The sequence below is a fragment of the Pteropus vampyrus genome, unplaced genomic scaffold (assembly GCF_000151845.1).
Source record: "Pteropus vampyrus isolate Shadow unplaced genomic scaffold, Pvam_2.0 Scaffold31, whole genome shotgun sequence".
Classification (NCBI taxonomy): Eukaryota; Metazoa; Chordata; class Mammalia; order Chiroptera; family Pteropodidae; genus Pteropus; species Pteropus vampyrus.
Genome location: NW_011888812.1, coordinates 351722 through 364789, shown reverse-complemented (window position 1 = coordinate 364789; position 13068 = coordinate 351722). Strand labels below are relative to the sequence as shown.

Sequence of the window (13068 nt, the reverse complement as noted above, 5' to 3'; positions counted from 1 at the left end):
TGAGAGATAGGAAATTTTGAAGCCATATTTATATGGCCACTAATGCCAACTAATTCCTGCTCTATAGGACAAATCCAGTCTGGTCTTATAGAAAAGAACATGGCAAAAATACCTTCTGACCAGCTAAAGATAAAAGCAGATGACTGGGCTAAATAAGTAACAAATGAGGAGGATGTTATACCCACGAATGGAGCCAAAGGGTGAAATCTGTCTGACATTCATTGGATGATATGGAGAAACATTAGTGCTGTTTGTAATCAGACTATATTAATATAACTATGTATAGTGTTATGTTTTCTTTAAAATAATCTTTAAAAGAGTTTCCTATAATTTACAAAAGGAAAATTCACCCAGTGGTAAGATACATATCAACCTACAGTCTGAGGCCCAAGTTTCACTAACACAAGGCTGTATCTTAGACTTTTTTATTTTTAAAGCATTTGAAGAAACATAAACTGGGGGACATATTTTTTCTAACTTTTGCAAAGATCTCTCAACCTGAGCCCTAATGATATTTTTAGGCTGGCTGGATTTCACGAGTCTTAATTGTTCCCTCATTCTGCTTGCTATTGAGAAAACTAGTAAAGAGAAGAAGCTAGTGTGGCATCCTCTGAGCCAGGAATCCCAATCCTGGAACCTTTCCTAAAGCAACATTCCACGAGAGGTTCAAAGTCAGAGATGAAAGTTAATATCGCCCATAATCAGATATAACAGCAGCAAGTATTTTTTGATATGATTCCCACAAAAGGGCACATCACTTCCATAGTAATGCCGAAAATACGTAACCTCAGTTCAGTCATAAGAAAACATCAAATGCTAATTGAGAAACATTCTACACGATAACTTGCCAGCACTCTTCAAAAGAGTAACAGCTGTGAAAGACAAAGGATGGTTACAAAGAACGATGGAGCAACTATCTCAGACTGGAGGGGACTAGGAAACAGCTAAATGCCATGCAGGATCCTGGACTGGATCTCAGAACAGGTAAAGGGCATTAGTGGGAAAACTGGTGAAATTCAAATGAAGTAGATTAGTCAATAGCATTGCACCAATGTTAATTTCCTGGGTTTGATCATTATTCTATGGTTCTATAAGATGATAACATTGGGGTAGCTAGGTAAAGAGCGTATAGGACCTCTGTACTATTACTGCAACTTTCTTGTAAGTCTAAAATCATTTCAAAATGGAAAAATTTTAAAAAGTCATGCATGATATTATTCACTGCAGTGTTATTTATAGTAACCGAAACCAAAACTAAAAACAAAAAATACCTGGAAGGTTTGAACAACGGGAGATGAGTTTTCCAATCAATGGTATACCTTCTCAACCAAGCCATTAACAATGACAATCAGAAAGACAACAGCAACACAGCAAACGCTTAAGATACAAGATATAAAGTTGTCTGTATATAATGAGATTCTAAAATATACACGAGTTTGATCAAAAGCTTGAAGAGAAGGTGCAAAAAGTGAAATCAGAGGATATGTTAGGGTAGTGAAATTATAGTGATTTTTCTCCCTTATTTTCTGAACTTTCTACGTTGTTATTATGTCTTCTTTAAAATAATCTTTACAATAATTTCCTGTAATATATAAAAGAAAAATTCAGGGCTTTGGGGCTGTGCTTTCTTCACTTAAGCCACCCAGAAGAAGAAAGTTGTAAGACAGTCTGCCCCAAACTTCACGAGACGGCAAATTACAGAGAACAGTTCAGGGCTCTTTTGCAATCCTAATGCCAGCAAGGGCCATTCCTCTAACTACCAAAATGTAACAAGTATCCATTTCTGGACAGGGAAAATGCTCATGTGTTTTTCTTCTGTGACAGTGTGCTGGGCCTGGCAGGAAAAGAGAACAGTAAATTGAATTTAGTTGAGATTTAGAATTTGTCCTCGTGACATTTATATCACTAAAGTGGGATGAAAAGATCCAGGCATGGCGGCCATTGCCTGAGTCCATAACTGAGCAGAGGGTCCGGTTCAAGAGCAGTTCCCAGAGCATTAACCACAGCCTCAGAGGCTCTGATCACTGGGCTTGTGAGTCTGGTGGTGGAACTGTGCCTAAGGAGAGATTCAGTGGGCGTGATTGAGAGGACATACAGGTTCCTAAATTGTAGAGCCGGGGGCAGAAAGTATATGATTGATGAATCCTTGCTCACTGGCTGACTAATTGATAATGAAGATGATAATGATAATAATAATGATGTGCTTATTCAATGCTAAACACTATTATAAGTGCTTTACATGTATTAACTCGTTTGATCCTCATAACAGCTCCATTTTACAGATGGAGATACTGAGGCACAGAGAAATGAACTAACCTGCCTAAGGTCACAGATAGTAAGGAGAAGAGCTGGGATTCCAGTCCTTGTAGCATGTCTTGAGAATCCATATTCTTTTAAGCACAATGCTATTTTTCATTGATGGACCATAGTAAGTCAAAGAAAGGGAAGGAATGCTGGACAGGGAGCCAGGTCTGTCACAATAAGCTGCAGTACGACTTTGAGCATGCCACTTGACCCCTCTGGCTTCAGTTTCCTTAAGGAAGTATGTGTGTGTCTGCATGTGTAACGTAAATGTTCACGTGCAGGTTCCATATGCACATTCTTAAAGGTTCATAAACACCTTTAGCCCGCAGATCGTTCTGCTGCAGAAGATGGAGGAATGGCAGATAATATTCACCCAACTTGCTCCCTTGCTCTCCCCTAAACTACATCCATCCATCCATCCATCTATCCACCCGCCCACCCTTCCATCCATCCATCCACCCACCCACCCACCCATCTGTTTTTCTTTGGTGAAATCATCATTCTCTAGCATATGTTACAATTTTTTTTCAGACTCTTAGGAAAATTGATTACCATCATGATATATACAGATATCCTCCTGGAAGCAGGTAAACAGTTGTTTTGCGCTTGCTCAAAGGAGTAAAAGTCATTTCGAAGCCTATACAGTGGGCCACATCCCTGTTCGAATGACAGTATCTTCTCCAGTTTCCTCTCAATGCAAGCCCCTTCCGCCCCCACTACAACTGACATCCCATAATGAACAGTTTAGGAATGCATATCTAAGAGGTGAGAAAGAATTTCTGATGTTTCTACAGTTTTTAAAAAGCCCCCGTGGGCTTTAGAATGAAGGTAAAAAATACTCTGAAAACATCACCCAACAAACTCGTTTTGGGTGACATGTCTTGACTCATTCTGCTGAGGCCTGCATGTGCAGAGGGAAAAATGACCACCGGAGCCCTATGCCCACGGACACGAGCTGCCCCCAGCATTCCGGTTGTTACTGCTGGCTGCCCTGGCTCTCTCCAGCTCTGGGTCCTCAGGTGCTCACCTCACCGTTGAGGACTGCCAACTCCTGGCTCCTGTCCGAGGTGGGGTGCACCATGGGGAGGGCTGTGGGTTTTATAGCGATGAGCTGCACAGATCCTGAAGACGTGTCAAAGGGATCAGCAGCCGCCTTGCCGGAGTTGTCAAAAAGAACTGCTCCTTCCTCTTCATCACTTGCTGGCACTAAAGCACAAATAAACACATCGATTTTATGGTCGCCGGGGAGCTGCACGATCATGGGGGACTTTACATTTAACGCTCACAGCCTAAGGGCATTACTCAAAATGACCTGCAGAGCAACAGCGTCTGGTTTTGTGCCAACGGCTCACTGCTACTCGTGTATTTCTTTTAAATTCAAGATCTACACCATTTATCCCTCCACTGCATTATCAATGGGTAGAAAAGAATTTTAAAAGTTTAAATTTAAGCAGTAAAAGCTATTTTTTCAAAGTTGTGACAAAAAGCTTTTATTTAAAAAAGTAAATTTTTTTCTCTGTTTTTGAAAAATGCAATTTGGCCAAACTTGGAGCTATTCGTAAACTGTGGCAATCAACAGAATAATAGCATTCAGTTCAGTTTCTGCCTCCAAAGTTGCCCATTTTTGCACGATGTTAAGATAATGAGTCTTCCCCGGTCACAGTAATTGCTACTGGCACTTTATTTTTCTCCTTTCTAAAGGCTGCTTCTCCAATAATTTGGGTTTTGGTTTCTTTCATTTGTCTAAAACAAAAGAAATAACTACCAGAGAAACTAATTTAAAGCTACAGACAACTCCTCTAATTAAATAGAGCAATTTTCACCTACAGTCTTTTAAATTAATTCTTGCCTCTGACAAGATAATTCTACTGCGATTGCTGAAAGACACCAGCCTGCCTTGTGCTTCCATAACTAAGCTGACGGAAGAAGTTCCAGGGCCAGTGGTATCTTGCTGATTACTTATTCTTAAAGCATATTCCCATTAAGAAACTATAAGAACAACAGTTTATTGAGCATGGCTTGGCAGGAGATAAATTAAGCCTGTTAAAACAACTAAACCAGCAGGCAATTTAGGAGCAAAGGAGGTGTTATTAAAATATGAATGTAAGAGAAGTATATTTATCTTTCCTCCTGTCTGCTCAAGAGAATGTAATATTATTTAAGTTATTGATAAACACCGTTTGTATCATTCTGTCACTTAGCATAATCACAGAAGATTTGTCAAATTAAGCCAAGTTAATTGTTATTTTACAAAGTGGTGAAAACACCTCAGAGTCCCGTAATGGGCTATAATTGGAATATCTTTTGGTTCTGTGGACTTCTTTGCAAATAGCAGGCCACCAAGTAGGCAGTGACAGAGGGAGGTCTCTATTCAGACATGTTACCAGATGCATATGTCTTTTTAGAGTGGAGTTTTGCTGGGCAACTCTTGCCTGGCCACCAATATCTTCCACTGGACAATTGCTATGAAAGCCATCTGTGGCAGCCAGCCTCCAAGATGGTGCCTAGTAATTCTCGGCTCCTGATATTCTCAGCCACAACGAATAGGACTGACCTATGTAACCAAAAGGAAATTGAAAAGATGACAATTGTTACTTCCAAGGCTAGGCCATTAAAAAACATTGTGGCTTTCACCTCTCTCTTTCTTGGCTCACTTACTCTGGGGAAAGCCAGCAGCCATGTTATGAGGATACCCAAGCAGCCCTTTGGGGAGGCCCAAGGGGCAAGAAACGGACTCCTGCTAACCGCTCTGAGTGAGCCATCTTGTAAGTGGGTTCTGCAGGCCAAGCAAAGCCTTGAGATGACTGCGGCCCAGGCCGACATCTTGACTGCAACCTCATGAGATACTCTGCACCAGAACCACCCGGCTTGGTCACTTCTGAATTCCTGACCCACAAACATTACATGAGATAATAAATGTAGATCATCATTTTTGGTCGCTGGGTGTTGGAGTAAACTAATACACCTCCTAAGCCACCCCGCTCCTCTAAGCTTCCACTCTTGTCCTCCTACCCCTGAAAGACAAACTCCACCAGCCCCCAGGATGGATTATCTTTCGAAAAGTAACCAGATCCCAGTGCTCCTCTGGTCAGAACCCTCTGATGGTTTCATGTCTCTCAGAATAAAACCCTGAGTTTTTAGTGTGGCCGACGAGGTGCTATACCATCTGGTCCTGGCCATCTTGCTGAGCTAATTCCCTGCTCTCCCCTTATTCACTCTGCTCCAGCTACAACAGCATCCTGGAGCCCATGGAGATTGTCCCTACCTCTGGGATTTTGCATTAGCTGTTCCCTCTGCTCTGAATGCTGTTTCTCTAGGTCTTTACATGCCTAGCTCCCTTCTATTTTTCAAGTTGTAACTTGAAAAAGACTTTCCTTATCCACCAATCTACAATAACCTGCCTCATCACCCCGTTATATTTTCATCACGGCACTTACCACTGTTGATTTGTTGTACTGATTTCATCTGTCCCAACCCCTGCCACTCGAATATAAGCTCCAATCTTGCCCATCTTTTAAATGACGATGACTATTGCCTTTAGCAATGTCTCACATGCAGTTGGCTTTCAATAAAGATTTGTCGAATAAGTTAATGAATAAAGGAATGGCTAAAATTTCCTGGCTTGTAAAGGAGGTGTTAGTACCTGCGGAACAGGTAAATATGTAAATATCTAGAGATTAATGTCACACTATCACTAAACTGTTCAGGGAGTAAAGAGATGATATTTGCATTTTTATTGCTTCTAGGTTGTGACACCCTCATTTTCTGCCCAGCAGACAGGATAAGGGGAGAAGCATAACTCTAATGAGAGAGAGAGAGAGAGAGAGAGAGAGAGAGAGAGAGAGAGAGAGAGAGAGAGAAAACACCTTGGAAACTGTACAAGCTGTAGTTCTAGTCCATCTCACTCTCAAAAAAGTCATATTCAGATCTGCACAATAATTCCTCTAGGTTTAACAGAAAAATAATTAGTTATCCCCCCAAGACTGTATGGAAAAATACATTAAAAGGCACTACATTAAATATTAATACATTAAAATGTTGTGTGAGTACAGTAGGTTCCTGGGGATATTTAGTGCATAATTAGTCCCCAAAGAAAAAAGCGTGAGAGAATGCTAAACAAAAGGACCACAGTTAAACAGAGGAAGTGTCCTAGATACCATCACATCATCACAGTAAATGCCACCGAACGACCATCCTGGATCTAGGTGTGTATTATCTGCACTGAACATCTGTATGTCAGGCTGGAAAAGGAGATTTCATTTCTTTGTGTTTGAATTGGCATTGGGGGAGCCCTCCCACTTAAGGCAAAAAATGCTCCGAAACGAAGCACGCTCTTTCTTTCTGGAATTTTCATTAAAGCTCAGAGACAAATAATTTATAACGAGCATCACTGCGCTCTGGTGTTGTTTATCAGATAATAAGCAAGTTTTTACCTTATTGGGAAGGCAAAGAAAGAATTAAAACTGAAACTTTTTGAGGTAATATCTCTCGCGAATCCTCCCCCTGATAAGAACATAGTAATTCGTCCTCTCTATTCTCTGATTCTTGTCCTCCTCCAACCCCAAGTGTCCCATAACTATTAGAAGACAAGGTCTGATTAGATTCTGAGCTTTGGCAGTGAAATTTTAGTGTCTTAAAGGTAGGTGCACACTTAAGGGTTTACAGAAATTTTTGCTCTTTAATGACCAAAGATGCAAATATATATAGTATGTTCTCGCGTGGAACTTATTTTTAACTCTCTTCAAGGAAAACACTCTTTCTAAGGTGACATTAGTTTTAGTTCAAAAGTCGAAGTGACTGTTTTGTTGAAAAATTTACAAATTGTTCTCTGCTTTCAAAATTCTGGATCTCACATCATCCCTTTCGACTTCTGTTGAAATACACTGTCTTGAAACAGACTCTAGAACTGCCTTGCAGCTACAGTAACTAACGGGGCCACTGAGCTACCAGAACCCACGCCAGCCATGTTGCTGGCAGGATAGTGTCTTTCCCTTCTAAAGTTCTTATTTTCACCAAAGTGGAAAATTAGAAGCTATGGATGCAATAAAACTGTGGAAAACAAGAAAAGTTTTGGAATGACAGCCTGGTACATTATCATTTATTAATTAACCTTAGTAAACCCAAACCTTTAGAATGGATACTGAGCCATCAATAACAGTATCTGAATATTCCATAGCAAGAGAGTAATGTATTCTCAGAGGCCACAGTCACACGATAGAGAACTATTTGCAAGCTAACAATGTGAAGAAAAGGTACTTTTAGTTTTCTCCACAATTCCATTCAATGTTTTTCCTTCCTTCCTTCCTTCTCTTTTTCCTTTTTTCTTCCTTCCTTCCTTCCTTCCTTCTTTCCTTCCTACCTTCCCTCCCTCCCTTCCTTTGCCTTTGATTCATAGTCCAATCCAATAAAATACACTATTGATTTTTTTGGTGAACTCTTTGGCAAAAAATAAAATGCAACTGAGTACTAAGAACCTGGAGAAAGGATGGCTTTAAAAAAAAAACCATAAAAACCTCAACCTGGTACAGTAATTGCATTTTATTCATGTACCCCACTGTTTTTACTTCTGAACCTGCTGTTTAAATAATCAAAGTGACCTAAAAGAATAAGGATGTAGGCAGAGAGTGTGGAAAAGCAAGAATGGAGAAAGTCAGCAGGAACATGTAGAGCAGACCAGTGTCTCACCAGCTGGATGGGGAGTGACGGGGTCTGAAGCTGGCTCTGCTCCCTCCTCTTTTATGAAATGCAGGGGAGGGGGAAAGGCTCATCTTGTAAATGTGCATATTTTTATGTAAGAAAAAAGACACAGAACAGCATGTACGTTGATCCATTTTGTAAAATAAAACAAAGCAATACAACAAAAAAAGAAAGATACATGTATGTGTTGTCACATGCATGATAAAATGGTCTGAGGAAGGCATATATTAAGTTATTAGAAGTCATTTGAGGTTGGGGGTGAGTGATGGAGCATCTGGAGGAGGGTAGATTTTGATTCGACTGTATGTATTTCTGGGAAGGATATAAGGGAAGGAAGGCAAGGAGGGGTGGGGAGAGACAGGAGAAGCAGGGAGGGCATCTTGATTAGGTGGTGATGGCAGTCGCAGTACTTAGTTAAAATAACCCTTCCCTATGTCTTCACTGCCCGCCATCTCTGTGTTGCCTCCTTCCCTCTTGCCCATCTCTCTTAGCACCTCACTCCGGCAAGAAAGAGAAGAAAGTTGCTAAGTTCATGTCCCCTTCACAAGTCAGAGCCCTTCTGGGCCTTTGTGAGCTGGCTTGGCAGAGAGCTGATGGGCAGGATTTCTGGCGTCCCAGGAAAACCCCATGTGTCACACCCTGATTCTGGTGTGAAAAGCACAGTCTCTGTGTTACAGGGTGTGGGGAATTTGGGAGAAGGAAAAATTCAAGGGTCAAATAAGTATAACCGTTTAAACAAGTGTTTTATATAATGACTGGGAATGGGGACCACATTCTTTCTGCAGAAGACAAATCCATTGTGGCATTATTTCTTTTCTTTCTGTTTTTGGTCAGAAAAAAAGAAATAAGTACATGACATCTGAAAACAAAAGAATATTCTGGCATTAGCTTTAAGAGAGAACTCCTGAAACACACTTCATCAAATTTTTTAAAAAGGAAGCACAGCTGTCCAGAGCCCCAGATTGCTTGGCTTTTCACCTGGCATTTCTGTAGGACTCCACCTACGACCCTGTGAAATCAAAAGGAATTTTCCCTGATCCAAGTGGCAGTACAGGGTACTTGAATCTGGGCTCCAGTAAGCCAGCATCACCCACGAAAGGACTGAGTGGAGTGGGGGGTCACCACAAAGGTACAATCAGGAGAGAGAGGCTACATGATGGGTTCCAACAGATGTGTTCTGCAGATGGTGCTGCAGCAGAGTCAGGTAGCTCCAGTGACTTATAAATAAACTCCAACACCAAACCTTTATAAGGAGGGAGAAGATCTGTGTGAGAAAGAATCTCAAGAGTTAAAGGGAGAAGCATAGGCTCATTTTTATGATGACAGATTTATTACTCGGCTGTTTTTCCCAGGAGAGGTAAATTTGCAATATCTGGAGTCATTGACATAGACTGAACCCCTGAACCTTATCAGGGGAGTCAGGGCAAGAAAATGAGGGCAATATCCAAGACAAGCGGCGTTTCAGAGACCTGCCACCCTAGAGGACCTGGTGCTAGAAATGTCGATTCACTCAAGAATTAGAAAAATCTCTAAGCAAACATCAGTTCATTCTGTGTAGAGTTCTTCTAAGGCCCTGGACAATTCCATGAGAACAGAGGGCAGAAGGCATGAGACAGAGTAATTCAGAGAACGGGGTAAGGCCATACCCCAACAGGTAGGCAGGAAACTGATTCTTGGCCTTTGTTGGACACAACAGAAAAAACTGAGGGTTAAAGCAGCCTGGTGTGTGTGAGTGTGTGCACGCCTGAGTGCCTGTGTGTGGGGGACAGGCTCGGGGGCGGCGCTTGGCAGAGAAAGCGTCTCACCATTTCTCTTCCGTGCCTCTTCCTTTGTCACTTTCTGCTGTGCCATTACATTCTGGGGTGAGCGCCTCCCCGAGCTGGGCTTCCCTGATTCGTTGCTGATGACAGAGCCATTCTCACTGGGCGACCTGCTGGAGGTAACCATAGCAACAGGAAGATGGTAAGTTTCATCTAAGCAGCCTCTTCTCAAGGTTGTTTTATTTGCACAGTTTATGTATGTATTCTTTCATTCTGGTTTTATCCACAAAGAAGAAATGATATAGGAACAGAAAAAAAAAAAACCCATACTACAGCATGGGTTAAGTGGCTGGTTGTTCTGAAGTGCATTTGCTGGCGCTTAGCTCTGCAGAGAAGTTCGGTGAGAGCAGCCCTCAGTTCCCACCTCTTTTTCATTAACCCCCGGTGACTATGGAAACAGTAGCGATGGTTTTTAAGCATGATCTTTTTAAAACACAGCACTTTGGATAGTGTCGCAGAATGTTTGATTCACATGGCATCTTCAAGGATAGGAATGAACCATGGTTTTCTTTGGTTATTCTCTTTACAGAATATATCTTGACTACTAAAGTCACTCCATCATTGACTTCTCATTCTCTTTCTTTCTCTCTCTCTCTCTCTCTCTCTCTCTCTCTCTCTCTCTCTCTCACACACACACACACACACACACACACACGTTCTTTAACTGTGCTAACTGCTAACTACTTACATATAAAATTACCAATTTGAGCTATTCATTCATTCAGGAAATACTTTCTGTGTACCAACTCTATGCTGGGCATTGTGCCAGGTATATAATATATACAGATGTTAAGACGCTACCCATGCTCTCCAAGAGCTCTGCATCAGGAAGACCTACTATGTGCCAAGGACAATGCTGAATGCTTTCAAAACTGTTAATGAATCATGACAATCCACAGATTTGGTGATTGTCACCCTTGTTTAGCTCAGGGAAGTGAAGTGTCCATCCAGGGCAGAGTCGGGAAGTGGCAAATCACCCTGGAAGCCAGAGCTCCCGCTGAAGGTAGGGGCTTTCCCCACAGGCCAGGGCAGCTTCCTTTTACTGTCTTCTACAATGTCCCAGACAAAGCAAGCCTTAACACAGGGCCTCTTGCCTTCCCTCAGAGCAGACGCTGGTCTTCCAGAATCTGGTGGGAAAATGGGCTCTTGCGAGCCCCTGCTGAGGTTCATGCTCCCCCAGGCCTCAGATCATGCTAGCCTGTGGGTGGGCTGAGTATAAACATCAGCTGTCTTGCCCTCTGTGGGGAAGATAACCAGGAGGCAGATAACCAGAGGCCTCATCAAACCCCTCGTTCTTGTATTGTCAATTGTCCAAATTTAGCACTTCGTGTAATCTGGTCCCTACACTGGAAAATTGGAATAAAATATAGCACTTGACCAGTAAGTAAGGTGTTTCTTAAGTGGAAGCCTTTTTCCTCCTCCCTTCCCCCTCTTCATCCTCTGGAAATTGAGAATGCTCAGTTCTATATACTTTCATGTACTTTAGCACCCTAAAAACCACACTGAAAAGTACCTACTTGCAACCGTGGGGGTAAGACAGAGTGTGCCAAAAGCACTAGGGTCAAGTAACATGTTCTTTGGCAAAGTTCCACGGACAAGTATAAGTTTGGGAAATGTTGTTTACTCTATCCCTTCTCTGGATATTCATAACGCACATCAGCACATCGAAGGCTCTGATTTGTTCTGTCATTGAGACTCATCTTGTTTTGTTTAATCCAGCATTTCCCAGTTTATTTGGCTACAGGCCTCTTTTCCCACAAAAACCTGTTAATCCTATAAAATTAGTAACATAAAGAATGTAGTTTGGGAAAATATGGATAAGGCATTAATTTATTGAATATATATTATTTACCCAATAGCTATTTGATCACTGAATGCTGGATATACAAATACACACACACAGAGAAGACATATGTCCTTTGGTTATTTTCAAAATCTCACAGTTAATGGCACAGTTAATCTTCTAGCTGGCTTTATTGGGACAAAGAGGCTTTTGGTGAGGTCCAGAGGAAAGGAAAGAGAAAGGCTTCTTGTAATCTATTTGACATGCACAAAATACTTAATGGTTTTTGCAACATTTGCATATCTTTCTCATTTGATCCTGAAATAATCTTCTAGCTGTTCTTCTTACTTCAAGGAAAGGTGTGAATGAGCAGATATCTAGAGAGAAAAAACCCTATTCTTCTTTACTCTTTGTGCCAGTTTATAGACCTATATTTACATGAGGCCATCAACCCAAAATTTCTGATCCAAAACAGAGAGAGACTTGTACATGTGTCCACTCACACAATGGTAACAAACATGTTTTTGAAAGAAAATGTCACCTGCAAAGTTGCAGTTTTGGGCTACTGAAGAGTCCCCATTCTGAGGATATGGGTGTACACGGAACCTGAAGAACAACTTCAGGGGAGTGGGTGGGAATTAATCAATGGCTGAACAATTATGGCCAATCAGCACAATGAAGTACCCACTGCAAATAGCTGTCCTTGTGAGGTTGATTCTCTGTGCCGGCCCATTAATCCCAGTCAGAGACCAACAAAATAGCATCACCAGGAGACTAAGTAAGGAAAATGACCCACAATATCTGTCTGGTTGTCTGCAAGTGGCTGAATGCTCATGTTCCTTCAGTTTTAAACCAATTTTAAAAATACCTTAAAGACCACTAAATCACTGGTTTCCCCTGGTTTTCCCTTGCAAAACTTTTCAGATCATCTAACAGACCCATTTTGAGAGGTCCTGCAGTCCTGATCGAGTGGGAGTCAAAAAGCTGATGTGGCAAGATGGGAAAGCCAGAAACACAGACGCATGACGGGTTTGCTCTCTGGTTTGGCATCTTAAAATCTTCCCACACGATCAGAGGTTCTGGTCAGCTGAACTTGAACAGAGGTTAGGTTTCTCCCACAGCTCTGGCAATGATATAGCCAGCCCTTAGTAAAATTATACTGTAGTGGTAAAATTATGAAACAAACACAGAAATCACTCAGCAGTGTACACATTGTTTTCTTTATCTGTATTTGCTTCATTTGCTAATATTTCTTAATAAAAATCTAGGGTAACTAATTCAATTTGGTTAGCAAGAGTCGACTTCTTGCTAATTTAAGAAGAAATGCTTGAAACAAACTCTTTAAAAAAAAGAATACTTGTTCTAAAAATTTTTTTTAAAGAAATCTTTATGCAATTTAAACCACTGAGCTGGAATGGGTGGAAAAGAATTTTTATTCTTCCTGGCAGTGCTATGTTAATATCC

At 41.3% G+C, this 13068-nt stretch overlaps 1 protein-coding gene across 1 annotated transcript in view; it reads right to left on the bottom strand.

Annotated features, from left to right (window-relative positions):
- KIAA1549L (KIAA1549 like) overlaps positions 1 to 13068 on the bottom strand; it is a 105910-nt gene that overhangs the window by 44302 nt on the left and 48540 nt on the right. The window contains exons 12-13 of the mRNA XM_011357021.2: positions 9807 to 9934; positions 3332 to 3510 (exon numbers count right to left, since the gene is read on the bottom strand). Of these exons, the coding sequence (XP_011355323.1) occupies positions 3332 to 3510; positions 9807 to 9934 (307 nt within the window). The remainder of the gene's footprint in view (positions 1 to 3331; positions 3511 to 9806; positions 9935 to 13068) is intronic.